The following is a 23,458-nucleotide window of genomic DNA, read 5'->3' as shown; positions in this document are numbered from 1 at the left end:
ATTCCCAATCACACAAAATTCTTCTAAGTTGTATATTCCAAACCCAAACATCATCTTCATACTCACCAAACTCAGAGACCATCCCCCATTTGTTTGTCGACAAAGCATAAATTCTTGGGAATTGTCTTTTTAAAGGCAGATTAGAAATCCAAACATCATTCCAAAAAGCAATCGACCGCCCATTCCCTACAATGACCTTTGAATTATTTCTCAAACATCCACCAACCTGATCATTCTTATTATAGTTACTGAGGATACCTCTCCATATCCAGGAATCAAAAGGTGTAGACGCTTCTAAAATTGAGAGAGACAAAATGCTAACGTTGGATTTGCTGCAAATCAGATTCTTCCACTGACTATATTTTTCATTGGCAAATTTCCAAACCCATTTCCCTAGAAGGACCCTATTAATCAACCTTAAATCCAAAATTCCCAGACCACCCTCTTCGATTGGTTGACAAACCGACTTCCAATTCACCCAGTGGATTCGTTTTTTCTCAAGATCATAACCCCAAAGGAAGTTGGCCATCAGCGAGTTCAACTTCTGAGACACTTTGTGTGGAATCTTGAAAATAGAAAGGTAAAAAATTGGCAAAGATGAAAGCACGGATTTAACCAAAACAAGTCTGCCCGCCAACGACAGTGAATTTACTTTCCACCCAGCTAACTTCTTATTAAAATTCTGGACAACCGGTTCCCACATACCCACTGAATGTTTCCTAGATCCAATCGGTAAACCAAGATAAGACATTGGAAAATACCCCACTCCACATCTTGCTTTCCTAGCACAATCCTGAACCCTGTCAGCATCTATATTAACCCCAAATACAGTACACTTTGACAGATTTAAATGCACCCCAGACATCACACCGAAGACCCTCAACACTCTTCTCAAGTTTAGAAATTGCATTGATGAATCGCTGCAGAAGAGTATTAAATCATCATCAAACTGCAGGTGAGTCAACTGGAAGGAATTGCCAATCCTACCAATGCTAAACCCTTGAAACAGACCTTTATCAACTGCCTTAATCAGCATAAGATTTAATAATTCCCCCACTAAATTGAATAGGAGAGGGGATAGGCTGCACCCTTGTCTCAACCCTTTACTAATATTGAATTCCTCGGTAGGGGAACCATTAACTAACACCGAAATAGATGCAGTTGAAACACAACATTTAATCCATGAGATCCATTTATCCCCAAAACCCATGTCCTTCAAAATCCTGAATAAGATAGGCCACTCAACCGAATCATAGGCCCTACGGAAGTCAGCTTTAAAGACAATTCCTTTCCTCCCTTGTTTTCTCCAATATTCAATTCCTTCATTTGCCAAAAGTGCACAATCTAGCAACTGCCTACCCGGAATAAATGAGAATTGTGAAGGGCTAACCAAACCTTGAATAACAGAGACTAGTCTTTTCGATAGTATTTTAGAAATAATCTTGTAGAGACTGCCAACGAGACTAATAGGTCTGAAGTCCTCAATTCCCTGTGGATTAACCTTCTTAGGAATTAACGTAATAAAGGAATGATTCACTCCCTTTTCCCATAATTTCCCTCTTTGAAAATCTTGAACAAACTGCATGACAAGGTCTTTCAGTATAGTCCAGTATTTTTTAAAGAACCCCATAGTAAATCCATCCGGACCAGGTGCCTTAGCACTGTCCGCCTTAAAAACAGCATCCCACACTTCCTGTTCAGTGATACTAACCTCTAATCCAGCCTTTTGTTCCACGGTCAATTTGGCAAAATTCAGATTACATTCCTCCACCTCCAGAGATGTTATCTCATTGTAATTTACTTTAAAGTAATCAAAGATAGCCGATTTAATCATGCTGGGATCAGAAATATCAATCCCAGCCACTTTCAAAGACGAAATAGCATTTATTCTGCTCCTATTCAGAGCGCAAATGTGGTAATATCTGGTATTTCTATCCCCATCCTTGATCCATTTATTTCGTGATTTTTGGAACCAAATACTCTCCTCCTTCCTATGCAGACCCCACAATTCATTCCTCCAAGCTACTAGTTGACCCCATTCTTGTGTTGAAGTTCCCCTACCCTGAGTCTTTAATTCCAAGTCGTTTATCCTATTTTCGAGCTCTGAAATCTTTTCTGAAATCCCCATATTATTGTAGTATGGCCACTTCTTAATAGCTTTCTTCGTTCCTTGAAGAATACTCAACATACCCCTTCTTGCATTCTCCCTCTTTAAATCATACACAGCATTATGAACCAACCCATCAAACCCTTCATCCTCTAGTAAATAGTTAAAAAACCGGAAAGGTTTAGGTCCCCAATTGTTGTGGTCATCTTCCAGAATTATAGGGTTATGATCAGATAAGGATTTCGGCAACAATTTCTGGATGACTTTTGGAAATACCTGAAAAAATGCACCACTTAATAGAAACCGATCTAATCTAATCCACGTTGAAGCTTCTCTATTGTTGCACCAAGTAAATCTCCCTCCAACTAAAGGAAGATCCATAAGGTTAAGATTAAAGACAAAGTTGGAAAATAACTCCATAGAATGCCAATTCTGTTGGACTCCAATCTTCTCCTCGGGATCTAGATAAGCATTGAAATCCCCCCCTAAGCATACAGGCAAATCAAGCTGTTGTGTAAAACACATTAGCTCACTTAAAAACTCCTCTTTATCAGTCTCAACCGACGACCCATACACATTAATAACAACACAATCAAAGTTAACAGTCTTAACCTTTCCTGATAAAGCAAGGAACCTATTATGCTTAAACTCCCTGCTAACTTCAAACAGATTTTCGTTCCACAGACAGATTAGACCCCCTGCAGAACCAGTAGATGGCTGAAAGCTAGACCCTTTTAGGAAATTACCCCCTATTTTCCTCAACAATCCCTTTCGACATTTATTCAACTTAGTTTCCTGGAGAAACAGAATCATCGGTTTGAATTTTGAAACTAATCTAGCAACAGCTCTTGATTTTTCCTTTTTTCCAAGCCCTCTCACATTCCATGAAATCAATTTGATTTGTGACATAATTAATAAAAGCAAAAACCTTTAGTATCCTGAAAAAATCAGTCAAGAGCTTCTATTATTCTCACTAAGCTCCATCTTCAAGATCTCCTTTTCCAGAATTTGATTACCCCCTTTGAAAGAGATCCCCAACATATCACAAACATCTCTAGAAGCAACAGCCTCCAATCTTGCTTCAATAGATTTGTTTGGGGGCGCTGAATTAACACTGGTTCGATCCAAACTTTCCCTATCCAGACCTCTATCAAGTCTTTCATAAACTCGATCATGAAAACTAAATGACACTTCACCCTCCAAACCAGAACTATCAGACCACGTTGGGGCAATACTTAACTTCTTTTTCTTTATAATCCGCCCCTGGAAACCAGCTAGTATAACTGGATTCTCAACCCTTTCCACCTCTGTTCCGTCCGCATTACCCCCTCCTTTATCCCGAATTACTCTTTCCTCCATCAAGCCCTCATTAGAAACAATAGTCTGTAAACTGACGTTCGTACCATCATTAAGCAAAACTGGTACGCAAACCGGCGTAGCTCTATCCCGACCCTGCCTATTTGAGTAATCCATCTCCTTTTGTTTAAAGTCTCCAAGTTCCACCACCCCAGATTCTATTAGATTACCACAGCCCAGCTGCTTTAAAATAACAACTGGCCCAGCCTTAGACAGTCTAATGGGCTCACTCAAGTCCTCTGATTGGGCCTTATCATTTTCATTAGAAAAATTACTCCTATTCCCAATACCCTGATAATTCCCTCTCAAATTCAAATCCTCTGCTGGACAGTCTGACACCTTTACTCCACTAGATTGACCTTCTCCCTCCTTCCACAGTAAATTCTGACCGGCTTCATCGCCTACTAAAGCTGAACTTACATCCCCTACTAACCATCTGTCTACTCTGTCCCTAGTATCCTCAACTGGCAGGTCTGGTCTACCACCCCCAACAGCGCACTGTTCTTCTTCATCCTCTGAAAATTCATCATCTCTGGACCTATCCTCTCCGGCAACCATTGAATTTCCTACCAAAAAACTTTCCTGTTTAATAAAGACCGACCCCACGTTAATTTTAACTTTAAAAGATCTCCCATACGAGCCCAGTGTAACAGACTCCTGAACATCATAGGGACTGGCCACCCTCAGCAAGGCCCTGGCCACCGCCATGTCCTCTCTCTTCACCGTCGAATCATGGATACAGACTAGCTTCCCCCACTTTGAGACAAGTTTCTCCATAAAGAGGACATTCCAGCATAATAACGGGATACCAATTAACTCAACTGAACAGAAAGCCATCGGTACCCCGTCATCATTCAGAAGGATATCAATCCAATCAAACCAGAAGGACAATTCCACTAATCTGCACGACCACGCCTCTTTAAAATCTTCCTCCGAATCAAAGGTTAATATGCAAGAGTTCCACGCATAACCCCAACTAGCTCCCTTAACCTTGAACCCATCACTTGCCAATCCCTTCAGCACTAGCTCCAGATCAAAGTGAGGTTTGATAATCCCAGTCAATGCTCTCTTCACCCAATCCCTTTCATCAGATTTTACATATATAAATGAATTGTACACAATACTGAATCTTCACATGTTCTACTAAAGAAAGAAAATATACAACGGACTTCTCATGAAACCAGACATTTTAAAAATATATAATTTGTTAATAACATTAAACAATTTGCTCCCTTGCAAAGCTTAAATGTGTTTCAAAGATCAGGTATCATCATAATGCACTAAAAGTTTCCTTCACCATTTTCACAAAAAGATAGCAGGGACTGGGGACTTCATTACCCATTTTATTTCTAGTGAAAAGAGTTTGGCATTTTCTTTTTTTGAATATTCAAGTAGAATTAATAAAATATATAAAGAAACTAAAAAACCATTGAGACTGGTATGAGTTTTATATGCCCTGACCAACAGTTCTTGGCAACAAGACGATGGTAAAAGAAAGATGAACATGCATACTATGTAATATAATAGTGATGTATTATATATTTTCATATGATGTAATATATGATTTAGTTTTATAAAGAAAGCAAAACAAAAAGCAATAAAGAATAAAATGCACCTCAATTGCATGGACTGCAGCTTTCAGTGATTGCAACTGTGATGGTAGGACTTTGAAATTCAGAAAAGTAGTCTTGTCTCCTTCTCTACACGTAGCCACATGGATGGCATACCTTTCTTCTAGATCAAAATCAATCTCAAATGTGGTATGGCAAACCCTACAATGCTTCTCATCCCTCCAGTACAAATCATGACAACTCTCACATCTGGTAAGCGAATCAAGATAAGAACGCTTGTGTTTTACAGCATTAAGGTTCAAGTAAAAGTAATTCCATATCCACACATCAAATTCTTGAAGACGTTTCCACATTTGTTTTTGTTCTTCTCCCTTCTTCCCAGCATGAAGAACTATAGCACTGCACGAGGTTAAAGATTCAGTCACAGCTACTGTCAAGCTTAGGTTGTCAACATCAGAAACAGGAGAACAACTGTTTTCTCTTGTTGCGTCCATCTCAGGTGAACCAGATTGCATGTGCCCGATTTCTGCACCACATAAATGTCTACTCGACATTTCTTGACGAAGTGAAGTTTCCCGCTTCTCTAAGGCTTCAATGAGAAGAGCTTCACGTTTACCCCTGTCGTCCAAAACTGCCAACAAGGACAGCAATGCCTGCACCATGGTAAGAGACAAACAAATAATAACGGTAAAAAGTCTGTAAACATGAGAACAATCACTCCTTTGTCTGCAAAAGGAAAACTTAAAAGAACTCCAAACTCTCAGGTTAAGTATCTTATCTTTGGATAAAGAGTTCACTTTATAATGAAAAGGCATGTTCTTAAAAAACAATAAGGCGAATTTTAACCAATCGTATAACAAATGAAGCAACAGACATCCATTATGATAAGCTGGGAGGATTACCTCTTCAGTGTCTATGACTTCCCAATGACCATCTTCAGAAGATTCAAAGTAAATCCTCCCATGTCCAGGGTCATATCCATTACAAGGGCCCAAGAAAAGCCAATATCTGTTGTACCTACGATCAGAGCCCAAAAATACAGATTGCATTGGGTGTATATAAACTCCTACTTCAGTTTGTTTTGCATCCTTTCCACTGCTAGAACATTTCTCTTTTTCAAATAACTTTGTAACTGCTGATGAGTCAACCGGGCTAGAGTCTGATGGTGTGTGTGGTTCTTGTCCACCATAGACCCAAGATGGCCTAGGAAAATTCTGTTGAGTAGATGATCTCTTAATCTTTTCTCCAGAACCATAGCGAGGGATGCTGGGAATAAACTCAACAATGGCTTTACTAGGATTCTGAAAAATGAAATAATGAGTAAAATGAGACTCTATCAGGTATAGAATTATGGAAAATTCATAACCTCATAGTAGAACAAAAAAAACATTTAAGCAAGATAAGAACTAAAGCCCACATCCCTCAAAATTAGGGATGGCAAAAAAACTCGAACCCGACGGGGAAAACCGAAAACCGAATTAAACGGGTCGGGTTCGGGGATGATAAACGAGGACGGGGACGGGGAAAACCCATTTATTTTAAACGGGGACGGGGACGGGTTTGGTAATCCCCGCCCCGATTACCCGCCCCGATACCCGACCCGATAAATATTAAAAATAATTATTATATATATATATATATATATATATAATATTAATAAATTTAATTTAAATAAAAAATATATATTTAATTTAAATATATATATATACCCGGCCCGATTCCCAGCCCAATACCGACCCAATACCCGACCCAATACCTGGCCCAATACCCGTTTAAATAATCGTTTGTGCTAAACGGGGATACCCGTTTCCTCGCGGTTTTCCCCGATTACCCGACGGGGATCCCCGTTTAAATCCCCGCGGTTTTTTAAACGGGGACGGGGACGGGGGGACCAATACCCGGACCGAACCCGGCCCGTTTCCATCCCTACTCAAAATACTAGGAAGTAAACAAAGTAGTCAGTAGTTTATATTTGATGTAAATAATTTATCCAAAATAACCATTGCACAGATCATGGGTCCTCAAGGAAATAATAGAAAAGAAAGATCCATTTGAAAAAAATAGTGACTACAAAAGCAACATACCAAACAAGGGAACAGAAGAGGAGCTTTTTTTTTTATAAGAAGAAGAGGAGCTTTTTCAATCTTCTTCTTCTTTTATTTATTTATTTTTGTTTCAATTTTATGGGGGTGAAGAGGAGAAAGGCGGTGGAAGGGAAAGTCAACTTGGCCAGACGAAACTGGTTTACCTCCATTCGGATACTGGAACCAGTGCTAAGAAGATCCATCAAAGCCACTAATGCATTCAGCTTCTCTTCAATGCTCAAGTCAGAATATTCATCTTCCATAAGTCCTACCAACCATACCTCTCCTGAATGGCTTTCATCAATTTCAGTGTAGACTGCCAGCATGTTATTTTTACTTTTAAAACGGTTATCATGCTTTATTTTCCTTTGATAGTAATTTCCTGAGTCGCACTCAGAATCATCACTGCTGTCATCGGAGTCATCATCAACACTTCCAGAATCCTTAGTATCAGAACGACAATCATTGTTGTCCTTTGCAACAGAACTACAGCGCAGACGATATGCAGATGATGAAATCTTTTCAAATAAAGTAATATCACTTGAAAGAGTTGAACATATTAATTCTTCGAGTTCCTCAGTCGTGCTAGTGAGATTCAATTCAATAACCTTCAAAAGATAAAAAAAATCGATCATTGGAACAAGGTCATAATAATGACTACGGTGAGGATTTCAGCTCAGATGGCTTCTGCAGCAGAAATTTTCATTTTCTAAATATAAATGCTTAAAGAACCTAGTCTTACCGTCAAAGACAAAGCCAAATCTGAAACCTTTTGCCCATTATTTCCTCTCAGTGACAAAATTTTAAACAGCTCACACTTTAAACTACCAGGGCGTAGGCCAAACCTCACCATGAGGTCCATTTCCTGTATTTTAGGAAAGAAGATTAAATATAAAATGACATATTTCACATATAACCAAAGATCTCTGGACCATAAAAGGAACTCCAAAGAAGTTTGAATCTGAGAATAGCCAAATATAATACATAAAAATAATGTACTCATACCTTGCTAAAGGCTTCCCTGCGTAATAGACCTTGTTTTGAACCAAAGCCAGCTGCAACTAAAACTTGGCGTAGTATTTCTGTCCATGTCAGAGGGTTCAAGGATGTCTTCCAGAAGTCGACCACAAATTCTTGGTTCTCTACCTGATCAAAGGAAAACAATCACATCCCTTTTTTAGCAAGGACATAGAACTCTAAGAATTTCTGACAATTCAATACCTCAACATCCTAGTAATTTTAGAAAAGGTTAGCACCTGTCAAAAAAGTCTTTACAAAGAAATAAGGATCAAGTGATACATCCATGTACAATTCTAGGAAGCATTTCAATATCACTGTGTTTCACAACTGATGCATTCATTTCCCTTGTTATTCTTTTTTTCCTTTTGCATATATAAGTACTTTGCTAAGACAAATGTATCCACTTAAAATTCCTAGGGCTTTAGTTCAATGATTCATTTGAGCTGTATCATGCTTTAGTAACAGGCTTCTTGTAATGTTTTGTGCTTTTTCGATGGGTTTTGTTGTGGTTGATCCTTTGTAATAGTGTCGAAAAGGTTTTTTTCTTACAAGGTGAAAAAAGGTGAGATTTTGAAAACCACATTAATTCTTAATTGTCTCTTTTCATTTTAAAAACATATGCGATTTAAAAGACCTCTCGTTTCGAAAAATTTGAATTTCCTTTACGATCGACAAATAAGGTTCGAAGAGTCGCCACCAATCTTTGATTAGGGTGTGATTGGACACCCAAAAATGTTTTGTCATTTTAAATAAAAATTAATTTTAATTAAAACAACAAATTGAGGTCTGCGTCACCAAAATCCGAGTTCGGGAGTCGGTTACGTGTGGGGAAGGATTAGCACCCCCACAACGCCCTAAATCGGTACCTAGTCGATTAATTAACGTCTTTGAAATGAACTTTACAAATTCAAATTTATTTTGATTTTTGATTCCATAAAATAAAAATGTAAATTTAAAACATTCAAAAGCACTCAAAATAATTAAATTAAAATTACCAAGTCGTTTTAGAAAGATAAAGAATGTTCGATTATTTACAAATATCGAGACCAGATCTTAAAGATATAACAACCTTTTCTCGATATATTTAAATAAACGAACATTTCTTTTTCTCTCGTTCCCAAATTTTAGGTGACGAATCAATTTTTTGGTTTCACTTTCGGGATACACTTTTATTTTAAAATCACTAAAAGCGGACCTCAAATCAGTTATGACTACCCACTTAAAACAATTTTAAATTAAAAGTATATTACCCTTAATCCAATTATGTCATATGGTCGAGTTATGCACGTGAGGGTATCATAAAAAAATTAATATATACATAAAATGATTATCTAATTAATGAACAACCTATGTGTACATGCATACTTATCATCATCATTCAGCCATATGAAGCATACATTCGAAACGAACCTTAATTAACTATACATACATAGGCATAAAAAAAACTTAAGCGAATTAAAACGTAAAGAAAACTAATTTAAGGTTGAAACCTAAATAACGTAACAACATACAATTGTAAAAATGATAAAAAATTTAAAAGAACTTAAAGTCATGTGACCAAATTAAAATGGGAATGTAAATATGATACTAAAGTAACAAACTGTACAAACATTGAGTTATGATACAAAAATAATAACATTCCAGGCACAAAGGTTATAATTTGTCCTTTAACAAACAGGGGATTAAAACGTAAAAATAACTAAATAGGAGCGTGAGCAAAATATACCGAAATAATAAACAGGGAAACTAAACTGGAAAATAATAATATTTGGACAAAAGGAACCCCGAACTTAAAAACAGCCCCACAAGTGACTAAATTGAAAATAAGCATTAGACCTATAATGACCAAAAGATAATTTTACCCGAAAATTTCAGTGACTACACACTAGTTTAACCAAACGCCTAATGTAACACCTAATTAAAACCTAAACTTAACCTAAGCTACTCAGCCGTTCACTCTACTCTCTTCACCCTCCTCTTCTTCTCCGATCAAGAGCCCTAAAGGCTTCCACTTGCGCCACCATGAACACCGATTGGCCACCACGATGGCTAAAGAGACCAAACAACACCTTAATCAACATAAAACGCCTTGTTCTACTCTCCTAACCTTTCTCTTCTCTGTTTCAACCAAAGACTGAAACCAAGGCCAACATGCAAGAACTTCTACCCCTAAAAAGGATCGACTGTTCAATTTCCTAGCCCCAACAACAAGACCCTGTTAGCGAGATTACTAACAAAAGGTAAACTACTCTCATCTTTTCCTATATTTTGGTTCAAATCAAAGAGATGGTTGCAAAGAAAAAAAACGTTGCAATTCTTTTTGTTCTGAAAATGATGAGAATATTACATGGGTTGTCTCTTTTTCCATTTTATTCCGGTTTCGAAATAAAGAAAATATAGTTGTTTGAAATGCAAAAGAAAGAAAACATTTTGAGAAGTTTTTGTTGTGTATCTCTTTGCTATGAATTTTCCAGGGGGAAAAAAGATGGAGGAGAAGCCTTCCTTGCTTTCTATTTTTTTCAATCCCTGGCGCCCTTACAATGCTCTCGACCAACACTGATGTGCGATGAAACTACTACCAGTCGAACTTTTCCTAAAACAAATTTCAATCTAGACCCGAAGCATAACAGGTAAATCGAGAGTAACTTAATATTTCTATTTGCTTCGAATAAAAACGATAAATATGCATGCTCAATATTTATAAAGCATAAAGAAGATAACCTGCTTGTATTGATTCTACTGCTTTTCAGAAGAGTAAACCGAATCCTTTGTTACACCAATTGATCTTTGAATGTGGCCAAGAAATATCTTACACACTGTTTTTGTTCCTGCTCTACCGCGTAAAAAAATAAAATAAAAATGAAAAATGGTCTCTCGTCCCTCTCGTAATGGTAATGAATTATCGATCTCCCCCCAGTTCTTTTTCCGTTCCTCTCCCTATAATCTGTGATTATTTTTTCTTTGTAATTTTTTTGATGGCTGATAATTCCCCTCCTTTTTCTTTCTGCGTGTTTTTTTATCTCCTTATTTCCGTTAATTCTTGTTGTCTTCTGATGTTTGATAGTTTTCCCCTCTTTATTTTTGCTAATGATGAGTGGTTATCCCATATGGATATCCCCACGTCCCTTATTTGTTGCATGTATCTCCAAACGGTTGCACGGTTATGGGGCTTGTCTGGCATCTGTTGGATGGAAAGGAACTGCTGAGGCTTTTGGTGTTATCTCCACCCTTGAGTCTGCACTTGCTGGGTTAATTGTGCCTTGGGCTCTGACCAAATGGGTTTGCTCTGATTCGGGCCCCTGTTCTGATTTAGTCTCGGACAGAAACGAGCATCTACAGCTGCCCCTCTTTGCTCATTGTCGTGTAACGAGACTAGAGCAAAGATCAAAAGATGATCGAATTTGTCCGGTCATGAGAACTTCAAAATATTAAACCACTCAATATTACGTCGGGATAAGTGAGACTTGAAATATCTTCAAATGAGGAGTCTGCTCCGTATTCCTTCAGGAAGTATAAGACTCGAACAATCTTCATAAAATGTGTCTGCTCTCTATTCATTCAGAGAGTATAAGACTTGAACAATTTTCATAAAACGGGTTCGCTCCCTATCCGTTCAGGGAGTATAGAACTCTAACAATCTTCAACAAAACGGGTTCGCTCCCTATCCGTTCAGGGAGTATAGAACTCGAACAATCTTCAACAAAACGGGTTCGCTCTCTATTCCTTCAGAGAGTATAGAACTCGAACAATCTTCAACAAAACGGGTCCGCTCTCTATTCCTTCAGAGAGTATAGAACTCAATCTTCAACGAACTTGTCCGCTCCCTATTCCTTCAGAGAGTATAGGACTCAATCTTCAACGAACTTGTCCGCTCCCTATTCCTTCAGAGAGTATAGGACTCAATCTTCAACGAACTTGTCCGCTCCCTATTCCTTCAGAGAGTATAGGACTCAATCTTCAACGAACTTGTCCGCTCCCTATTCCTTCAGAGAGTATAGGACTCAATCTTCAACGAACTTGTCCGCTCCCTATTCCTTCAGAGAGTATAGGACTCAATCTTCAACAAACGAATTTGCTTCACTACTCTTTCGTGAAGGCTTATAGATGATTTGCTTCAAAGGTCAAACCTGAAAATCAAACATTATTCATCATGAATGTATATTTGAAAAATATTATACTAAAAAATAATTTAGAAGTTGAGAAAATTTTTGAAAATCCATCTCCATCGTGAAAACTTGTCTGAAGCCATTGGATATTTGAATATGCTTTGACTCAATTTTCGTATAAACATCATTCTTGTCAAAATCTCAAGACCAGTTTGATGCTTTCATATCTTCAATCTTCAACTATTCATGGGAAACCTGTAGATATTTAAGCCATCATGCGATTATGAATGCCATGATCCTACTCATGCCTAAAATGTATGCAATTATGCAATTCAATGCGTTTTCTTCTTTGAAGGAACTCTATCTCCTTTTGATCTCGATGGAACTCGGCTTCATCTTGGGCACAAAACGTTTGACCAGTTCACCCCAGTTGACAATCTCAATTCCATATCTCTCGCCTTAACAGAACCTTGACTGCTTATAGATGATTTGCTTCAAAGGTCAAACCTGAAAATCAAACATTATTCATCATGAATGTATATTTGAAAAATATTATACTAAAAAATAATTTAGAAGTTGAGAAAATTTTTGAAAATCCATCTCCATCGTGAAAACTTGTCTGGAGCCATTGGATATTTGAATCTGCTTTGACTCAATTTTCGTATAAACATCATTCTTGTCAAAATCTCAAGACCAGTTCGATGCTTTCATATCTTCAATCTTCAACTATTCATGGGAAACCTGTAGATATTTAAGCCATCATGCGATTATGAATGCCATGATCCTACTCATGCCTAAAATGTATGCAATTATGCAATTCAATGCGTTTTTTTCTTTGAAGGAACTCTATCTCCTTTTGATCTCGATGGAACTCGGCTTCATCTTGGGCACAGAACGTTTGACCAGTTCACCCCAGTTGACAATCTCAATTCCATATCTCTCGCCTTAACAGAACCTTGACTCTTTCTTTTCTTGAAATCCACCAGTATCACTGACCAACTTCTCGACAAACAACAATCTCTTAGGGTCATCTTTTAATGGCTGAAATTTTCTACGAATTTCAAGATTTCATTTTCCCGTAACCACACAAGCTCAAATGTTTAAACCATTGTCAACTTCAGAATACCTGCATTTTCCAAAACCTTTTGCACAATAATACAAAATGATCTCATGTACTTCAAGTTAAGCTATATGTTTTAACCTTTCAAAATAAGATACTTACAAAAGGGAAACGAACAAGAAAATACATCTCTTTATTTATATAAATACAGAGAATTTTAGGCAACTAAATGGCAAACTTTTAACTGGAAACAGTAAAAGAACAAAAGAGTAGGCGTCTTCAAATATCAATAATGCAAATGCTTTTGAACTGGCACGCCGTTAGAATATCTCGAGTGTAGCTTCTGTCAGAAGGATCTCCAAAATTGTGATGCTTAAGAGTATGAAGCTACTTCTAAACTCCCAAATCTCATCATTGGATGCCCTAAACCAGTATCGAATCTCATATGCATTCAATTTTTCTCCTGGTTGTTTTCATCGAGACTCATTAATCTTTAATCTCATCTTTGATCACCAACTGTCATTGTTACAATCCATATTAGGAGCTCTTTCCACTTCCAAAATTGATTCAGAACCTCCACCATGCGCGAATTCTGAATTTCAAATTCAACTCAAGTCGCCCTTTGCGGGTTTTCAACTTGAGACCTCCTTTGGTTCCAAGCCGCCCTTTTCGGGTTTTCATCTTGAACCCTCCTTTTATTTCTCTTTTTTTCATTTTTCTCTTCTTTTTTTTTCGTTTTTTCCATCATTTTTTCTTTTTTCTCATTTTTTCTTTTCTTTTTTTTCTTCTTCTCATTTTTTATTATTATTATTTTTTTCATTTTTTTCATTTTCTCTTTTATTTCTTCTTCAAGCGAAATATCTCTTAACAGCGTCGGAATTCACTAGATATGGTAATTCTGATCCGTCCATTTCAGTTAGGACTAGAGCTCCCCCAGAAAAGGCCTTCTTGACAACATAAGGTCCTTCCCAATTGGGCATCCATTTTCCTCTGAAATCCTTCTGAATAGGCAAAATCCTTTTAAGCACCAAATCTCCCTCATGGAATTCTCGAAGGCGAATTTTCTTACCATGTGCCCGTATCATACGTTTTTGATACATCTGACCATGACAAATAGCTTTCAATCTCTTTTCTTCAATCAAATTCAACTAGTCATACCTAGCTTGGACCCATTCTGCCTCATCAAGCTTTACCTCTGACAAAATCCGAAGTGAGGGAATTTCCACCTCAATAGGTAAGACAGCTTCCATCCCATAAACCAAAGAAAACGGAGTTGCCCCAGTTGAAGTCCGTACTGAAGTTCGATAAGCAAACAGAGCAAAGGGCAACTTCTCATGCCAATCCTTATAGGTCTCAGTCATTTTCTCTATGAGCCTTTTGATGTTCTTATTGGCCGTCTCTACTGCCCCATTCATCTTTGGACGATAAGTAGTGGAATTATGATGCTTTATTTTGAACTGTTTACAGACCGAGTCCATCATCTTATTATTTAAATTCAACGCATTATCGGAGATAATCCTCTCGGGCAAACCATATCTACAAATGATCTCCTTCAAAAATTTGCATATTGTAGACTGGGTAACATTTGCGTAAGAAGCTGCTTCTACCCACTTGGTGAAATAATCTATGGCTACCAGAATGAAGCGATGACCATTTGAAGCTTTGGGCGAAATTTGTCCAATAACATCCATGCCCCACATTGAGAATGGCCACGGATCTGTCATTACGTGCAACGTATGAGGAGGAATATGTATCCTATCTCCATAAATCTGACACTTGTGACATTTTCGGGCATAATTGATACAGTCTGTTTCCATAGTTGACCAGTAATACCCAAATCTCATAATCTGCCTAGCCATAACATGCCCATTAGCATGGGTACCACATATTCCCTCATGCACTTCTTCAAGAATCAATTTGGCTTCTTTCGCGTCCACACATCTTAACAAGACCTGATCCAGACTTTTCTTGTATAGGGTCTCACCATCAAGCACATACCCTGAGGCCATTCTTCTAATGGTTCTCTTATCATTCTCAGTAGCCTGTTCTGGATAACTCTGATACCTTATATATTGCAAGATATCATAATACCAAGGGTTTCCATCTTCTTCCTCTTCGATATTAAAACAATGGGCTGGATACGCATAAGCCTTCATTTCAATGGGCATCATATTTGAATGCTCGTTCATCTTAAACGCTGCTGCCAGTGTGGCTAAAGCATCTGCCATTTGATTCTCTTCTCTGGGGAGGTAATTGAAAGTTACTTCATCAAATTCTTCAACAAGTTCCATAACTAACTTACGGTATTCTACAAGCTTAGGATCTTTTGTCTCCCATTCTCCTCTGAGCTGGTATATTACCAAAGCTGAATCTCCATACACCTTGAGCATTTTTACCTTGCGTTCAACAGCAGCTCTAAGACCCAGAACACAAGCTTCATACTCGGCCATATTGTTTGTACAATCAAAATTAAGCCGACTGGTGAAAGGATAATGCTCTCCCTCTGGTGATACCAAAATTGCCCCGATTCCATGTCCCAAGGCATTTGAAGCACCATCGAAGTTCAACTTCCAATATTTGCTAGTGGATGCAATTGCTTCTACCGAAATAGCCATTAAATCTTCATCTGGGAAATCAAAGCTCAACGACTCATATTCTTCCGAAGCCCTGCTTGCAATGAATTCCGCTATAGCACTTCCTTTAATTGCCGTCTGGTTTACATACTGGATGTCAAACTCGGACAATAAGATCTGCCAACGAGCTAATCTTCCAGATAATGCAGGCACACCCATTAGATATTTCAAGGGATCAAGCTTGGATATAAGCCAAGTAGTATGATACAACATATATATTTCCTAAGCCTTCGGGTAGCCCATACTAAAGCGCAACACAACTTTTCAATGGGTGAGTATCTTGTCTCACATTCAGTGAACTTCTTGCTGAGATAATAAATAGCCCTTTCTTTCTTCTCAGTTTGGTCACGTTGCCCCAGCACACACCCCATTGAATTTTCATAAACTGACAAATAAAGAATCAAGGGTTTGCCTGAGATGGGTGGCGCCAAGATTGGAGTGCTCGACAAATATCTCTTCACTGTTTCAAAAGCTCTTTGACAGTCCTCACTCCATTCTCCTAAGTTATTCTTGCGAAGAAGGTGAAATATGGGATCACACTTTTCTGTCAGCTGTGAAATAAACCGAGCTATATAATTTAATCTCCCCAAAAATCCTCTGACTTCTTTTTTGTGTTCGTGGGGGTGGCAAGTTTTGAATAGCCTTTACTTTATCTGGGTCTATTTCAATTCCTTTTCGGCTCACTACAAATCCCAACAGCTTCCCAGATGTCACCCCAAAAGTACATTTATTTGGGTTGAGTTTTAACTGGCATCTTCTTAGTCTTTTAAAAAGCTTTCTCAAATTCCCGATATGTTCTTCCTCTGTCTTGGCTTTGACTATCATATCATCGACATAAACTTCTATCTCTTTATGCATCATGTCGTGAAATAACGTCACCATGGCCCTTTGATATGTTGCCCCTGCATTCTTCAGTCCAAACGGCATTACTTTATAGCAAAACGTTCCCCACATGGTAACAAATGTTGTTTTTTCCATATCTTCAAGGTTCATCTTAATTTGATTATAGCCAGAGAAACCATCCATAAAAGAGAATAAAGAATTTCTAGCAGTATTATCCACTATAGTGTCTATATGTGGCAAAGGAAAATTATCTTTTGGACTAGCTCGGTTGAGATCCCTGTAGTCAACACACATTCGAACTTTCCCATCCTTCTTCGGTACTGGGACAATATTAGCTACCCATTCAGGATATTTGGCCACTTTAAGAAACCCGGCATCAAATTGTTTTTTCACTTCTTCTTTAATCTTGAGCAACATCTCAGGTCTCATTCTTCTCAGTTTTTGTTGTACCGGTTTACATTCAGGTTTTATTGGTAGTTTGTGAACAACCAACTCTGTATCTAAAACCGGCATATCTTCGTATGACCAAGCAAACACATTCTTGTATTCTTGAAGCAATTCTATCAAATCATATCGACCTCCAACTGACAGAGTGGTACCAATCTTTACTTCTCTCTTATCCTCCTCTGTCCCCAAATTTAAAATCTCAGTAGGCTCTTTATGAGGCAGAATCTGCTTATCTTCATTCTCCACCATTTTCAGCAATTCAGAAGGTAGTTCACATCTCTCATCATCATCACAATATTTGATTTCCCCTTGACATATAGGCTTCTCGAAATCAATCTCCGGGTCAGAGTCATTGGCATTCATATTATTGATATCTGAGCTCCTGAAAAAATAATTAAAAAGAAGATATATATACATATATACATATGGGAGGATCTTTTTCCATATAAATAAATAAAAAGAAATAAATACATACATATATACAACAAAGAATGAATGAATGAAATGCATGAGAGAATGTTTGCCATTTGGAACTAACAGAATGCATCTTTTATTGAAAGCAAGAAAAAAACAAACAGCTTAACCCTTTACATAAAATCACCTATTGCCCCAGGGTATGAACAACAGGGAGAAAGTTCCAGTGCATTACTCTGTAAAAGATTTGTAAACTACAGGCAGTTCTTCCGCGGTCCAATTGTTCAACACGAAGCCCGGTGGTGCAGGATAAATGCCCATAGCTCTCATTTCCTCGGATTCATCATCAGTTATAACATTAATGCCTAAATCTCCCAAGGCATTCTCAACCATCGTCTCAGTGTTCCTTGAATTCCCTTGAAACATATGCCCCCCAGACATGAAAATGCTACTCAACGGCGGGAAGGTCATGGGTTCCCAGCTAAGGTCTTCACCAGCCAATCTGGCCTTTCTGATTTCTTGGCCCTTCTTAATTCCCCTCATCTTATCCCTCGAAGTTGGCTGATATCCCAAATCGATCTTTTTTAGTAATAGGGCATATGGGATTCACCGGTCCTTGCAACTGTCGGCCTAAACCCTTTCCAACTTTTGCTCCTCTTCCAAGAGTCAATTTAAGCCCCATCTTGGTACAGTTTGACAATCGAGGCTTTGGTATATTCTTGCCTTCGGCCACAAACGTAGCATTGACAAACTCCAACGATCTGAAAGAACACTCGACGGCTTGCTCATCAACTTCAATATACGGAGCAGTAGTAGAAACAGAAGCAATAATGTCCTCTTCAGCATGAATACATACCAACCTTCCATCAATCACAAATTTCAGTCTCTGGTGTAATGTGGACGGAACTGCACCGGCCTGATGAATCCAAGGCCTTCCCAACAAACAATTGTACGTAGGCATAATGTCCATTACGAGAAATTCTACTTCATAAGTTGCTGGACCAATATTCAGAGGAACATCAATCTTGCCCAACACTTCTCTTTTAGTCTCATCGAAAGCTCGAACCACACTTTGACAGGTTCTCATAAGTGTACTATCTAATGGAAGCTTCTTTAGAGTCACTAAAGGCATCACATTCAAAGCTGAACCATTATCAACTAAGACCCGGGACAACACATGCCCTTTACATTTAACTGTAATGTGCAAAGCCTTCTGACTACCCATCATCCCAGAAGGGATTTCATCCTCAGAAAAAGATAAAAAATTATCAGCTTGTATATTGGAAACTAAACGATCCAACTTTTCAATGGGCAACTCTTTCGAAACAAAAGTCTGGTTCAAAACCTTTAACAGAGCATTCCTATGGGCCTCTGAACTCAAAAGTAATGATAAAACAGAAATACGGGCAGGCAACTTGTGTAACTGTTCCACAACACTGTATTCACTGTGTTTCAGAAACTTCAAAAATTCTACCGCTTCACTCTCGGTTACTGGTTCATTGATAACAGGCTTATCCTCTTCTATCTGCACATCAACCTTTTTCCCCTTATCAACTGCAACCTTCTTCTCAGACTCTTTAGGTGGATTAAGAGAATAACACCTACCACTTCTAGTAAAGCGTCCCACCTCATCTATTTCCTCATTCTCTTTTGTTACATCTTCCATCTGGCAATCATATCTCCAAGGCACTTGTTTATTATCCCGATATGGGAATGGAGATGGAGGTGTAATAACCACTTTCGGGGCTACCTTCTCAGCAACTCGATTTTTGGGAGTAATAATTAGGGGACAACTGGCATTGTATACCCCTTTAGACGATTCTTCTGAAGCGCAAACTTCCGCTTCCTCTTCTTCAGCAATCTCTATAAAGAACTCAATTTCTTTACTGTCCATCATGTCTTGTATCAAAGATAGGAAGTCAGGACATTGCTGAATATTGTGTCCCTCACTGTTATGATACAGACATACCTCTCCACTGTTAAACTATTCACCCATCAAACTGAGCTTCAATAATCCTACCTTGACCATCTGGCACCACACCCAACTCATGGGTGATACCACCTCACCAACATTCCTTCCAATTCTCTTTCCTTTCTCTTCAGTAATCGCATTAACTCCTGCCCCTGCATGGCTTGGCAACGGATTCTGAGCTATATTTGGCTGCTCACTGTCACCAAAGTTGATGACATTCCTCGTTCTCAAAGCTTGGACAACCTTCTTAAAAGCAGTACAATTCTCAATGGAATGCCCAGGGTTCCCTGCATGGTACTCACACTGAGCACTAGCATCATACCATTTGGGAAAAGGAGGTTGCATTGGTGTCACGTGATACGGCGAAACCACATGTCGATCATACAAAATCTGAAACAATTCCTTATGTCATCGGAATTGGATCAAATTGAGGCCTCTCTCTCCTTTGGTCCCTTACCCCTTGTCTATTGTCATTTTGTGTTGATGACCCTGCTCCTTGAGGACGGGAAACAGTGATGTTATTAGAATCGTACTGTCTCACATTACTGACTTCGTTTTCCTTTTTCCTCGTTGGTGGCCTCTTACTAGACTCTCCTCCCTCGAGCTTCCCACTCTTAACAGCCATTTCAATCATTTCTCCCGCCGTAACTACATCAGCAAAACTTCGATAAGGATTACCGATAAGATGCGAGAAAAAAGGAGCCTTTAAGGTGTTGACAAAAAGCATATTTGTTTCTTCCTCTTCCAATGGCGGGTGGACTTGCACTGCTACATCTCTCCATCTTTGAGCATATTATCTAAAACTCTCGTTAGACTTCTTTTCCATTCCTTGCAACATCATCCTGTTGGGCCTAACATCTTTCACATGTTTGTATTGCTCAAGAAAGGACTTAGCCAAGTCTTTCCACGATTTAATATTAGCTCTACTCAACTGGTTATACCATCGGATTGCCGAGCCAGTTAAGCTTTCCTGAAAGCAGTGTATCAACAATTGATCGTCCCCTATGTGCAGAGGGGCACCTGGTACCATCAAACTTTTCAAAGTCAGGAACTTTAAACTTTGGAGGCAAGACCAGATCAGGAACTAGACTTAACTCCTTTGCGTCGAATCCATAGACACTGGTATCTTCCTTCATGGCTCTAACCTCTTTTTCTAACTGCTTCCATTTCTCTTCCAACAGATTGTTTTGGTCCTTCTTGGCTTCTTCATCAAGGTCCGGAACTTGATGATATTGATGTTCTTCCTGATACGAACTAGATCCAGGCTGCACGTTAACAGAAGCACCGACTGGATTAATGTGCACCTTCCCGACATGAACAGGGGTAACTTGAACATTCTGAGATTGTTCTGGGGTTAACCCTGAATGATGAAGTGGGTCTTCAGTTACACCTTCTGGCATAGGGCTTTTCCCATGTTCTGGATTTCTTCCTTCCAACATACTCGCAAACTTGGCAAACATCTCCTTTTGGGCATTCATCAAATCTTCTTGCATTTTCTTGATATTATCTTGTAACTCCGACTGAGCCTTCTCAATTTGGGCAAGTTTGTCTTCCATAACTTTCTTCCTGGTTCTGTAGATATACTTGGGATTTTCCAGTATTACTCTGTCACAGAGTCATTTTGTTATCGCTGATATTTATTGATGAATATGAAATATATGATTATGAATGAATAAAATGCGATGCAAAAATTAAATGCATTAAAAAATGCATATGCAAAATGCAGGGTGTTGATCCTGGAACGACTCCTTAGAACAACTCTTTATATTAGAACGACGTTCAATTACAAAGTTGAAACATATCACAAATAAATCTACACCATCTCTCCTATTTCTTGTACGTGTGCTAGTAACTCTACAATCTTCTGGTTTTCTTCAGCCTCAGGATCTAGTTCTTCAGTCACATCAACAGCTTCCTCAGATAGAATGATCAAATATTGAGCTATTCCTCGCGCATGTTCTAGGTAACAAGCAATAAAGTCTTCTCTTTGCTTAACTCTCGCCTGAGCTCGCTCCCATCGAAAACGCCACTGTATATCCCCCTCATAGGGAACTATCGATAGCTCACTTGCTTGCCTCGGAAACTCTTGAACCATGGCTTCAAGCTCACTCACTTGTTTTTTCAGACTTTCAACCTCTCCCTGGCTCGAGCTACCTTCCTTGTTTCGGTATCGTCGTAATGCAGTCTCTAAACTTGAAATTTTCTCCTTCAACTTCTTATTATGGGCTTGACTCTCTTGTAACCGCTGCTCTAAAGAATCATTTTCCTTCGATAAAATCTTAACTTGGTGCCTGCTTTGCTTGAGCTCTTCTTGACTCTCTCCGGCTACTCTTTTGAGGCTCGCCACCTCTTGCCTCAATTCGACATACTTACTCGAGCTAGAACCTACTTGAGCTTTTACCATTCGCTGATAAGTTGACCGAAGATTGTCAAAATCTAGCCGAATTTGCTTCTCTACTTTTCAATTCGATCTGCTCTACTCTTCTGAATGTCAATCTCCAATCCTTTTTTATACACTTCATCTTCTAGCTTCTGCAAAGTCATTCTCCATTGTCTCCGTTCTGCTTCGAAATCGCGCTTGGCTAACTATAATGGAGATGGCACCACTCTCAACTGTTCCTCCACCGGCTGAATATTTTCAGGATTCACCATCGGGATATTGTCATTTACTCGACCGCTTCTCCACTGCTCGTACTCTTGAGACAACTCGAGATCATAGGTAAACAAATTCACGCGACGAGTTTGCTTCCAGGCCTCAACAACCCCTTTAACTTTACCCTTATACTGATCTCCTTTGAATGCAAAATCCGACCCTACCAAGTCCCATGTGGCTGGAATGAATTGCCTTGACCCATACTGTCTGGAAACTAGTAGCGGTGCATACCCAACAGAACCCCATATACCTGGCAAAGGAACCCAATCTCGCTCTCCACATCGGTAAAGTATATCCGAAGAGGTATTCCACGAAGCTCGCCACAAAATATCTCCATCTCTGATATCCTTGAAGATGACCATCCATTTTTCTTCAGTAAAACCCCCAGGCCACTCTTTAGAAAGAAAATCTTTCAAAGGCGAAAACCCCTCTAGAAACACTCGCCTTGGTGCTCTTTCAACATGTTTAAAATGATTCAGAATCCACACTAGCAGCAAAGGCGCACATCCTATAAAGCGTCATTCTCCCTCGCGCCTACAAGAACTCAAAGACCGGAACGTCTCAGCTAGAATAGCTGGAACAGGATCCACGTGCTTGTCTAATCTTTCAAACAAGTCAACAACTGATACGTCTACATATCCTAGCACTTTTGGAAAAATAACGAGCCCATAAATCCCTAAAGCAAACAAGTCAAGCTTCTTTCTCTTATCAGGATGATGAGCAATTACTTCTTTCAGAGCAGCCCAAGAGATGCACTCACTGTCTCCCTTCTTCTTAATGTTTCTGATTGCCCAATCTTCACTCATTCCGGTCATCAATAGTAATTTCTTCTTAAATGAAGGAGTGACTGGCAGCTTGGTATATACTCTATCCATCTGTGACCTCGAACAACGGACCAAAGCTTGATACTCCTCTATTGTTGGTGTTAGATCCACTCTACCAAATGTAAAACAACTATAAGCTGGGTTCCAGAACTGTGCCAATGCTCTAAACAGATTTCGGTCAATAGAAATATCCAGAAGATAAGGAATATCGCCGTACAACTGATAAAACATCTCCTTATCGGCTACTGTCCATCTTCCCCATATCTCCTTTAGCTCACTTAGATCATTCTGACGCACGTTGATGTGAGTGTAATCAAATAACTCTGACACATATCCAGGCATCACGCTGTCTCCATTGGTCAATTGGG

General features: G+C 38.8%; 1 protein-coding gene across 3 annotated transcripts in view; it reads right to left on the bottom strand.

Moving 5' to 3' along the window:
• LOC120133218 (homeobox-DDT domain protein RLT3-like) overlaps nt 1-23,458 on the bottom strand; it is a 41,700-nt gene that overhangs the window by 10,098 nt on the left and 8,144 nt on the right. For all 3 annotated transcript variants that reach the window (XM_039149848.1, XM_039149846.1, XM_039149847.1), the window contains 5 exons: nt 8,124-8,264; nt 7,861-7,983; nt 7,283-7,726; nt 5,937-6,335; nt 5,079-5,687 (listed from right to left, as the gene is read on the bottom strand). In XM_039149848.1, the coding sequence (XP_039005779.1) occupies nt 5,079-5,687; nt 5,937-6,335; nt 7,283-7,726; nt 7,861-7,983; nt 8,124-8,264 (1,716 nt within the window). The remainder of the gene's footprint in view (nt 1-5,078; nt 5,688-5,936; nt 6,336-7,282; nt 7,727-7,860; nt 7,984-8,123; nt 8,265-23,458) is intronic.

Source organism: Hibiscus syriacus, unplaced genomic scaffold (assembly GCF_006381635.1).
Source record: "Hibiscus syriacus cultivar Baekdansim isolate YM2019G1 unplaced genomic scaffold, ASM638163v2 tig00110577_pilon, whole genome shotgun sequence".
Classification (NCBI taxonomy): Eukaryota; Viridiplantae; Streptophyta; class Magnoliopsida; order Malvales; family Malvaceae; genus Hibiscus; species Hibiscus syriacus.
Note: the sequence above shows the minus strand (reverse complement) of the source record. Positions and strands in the feature narration are given on the sequence as shown.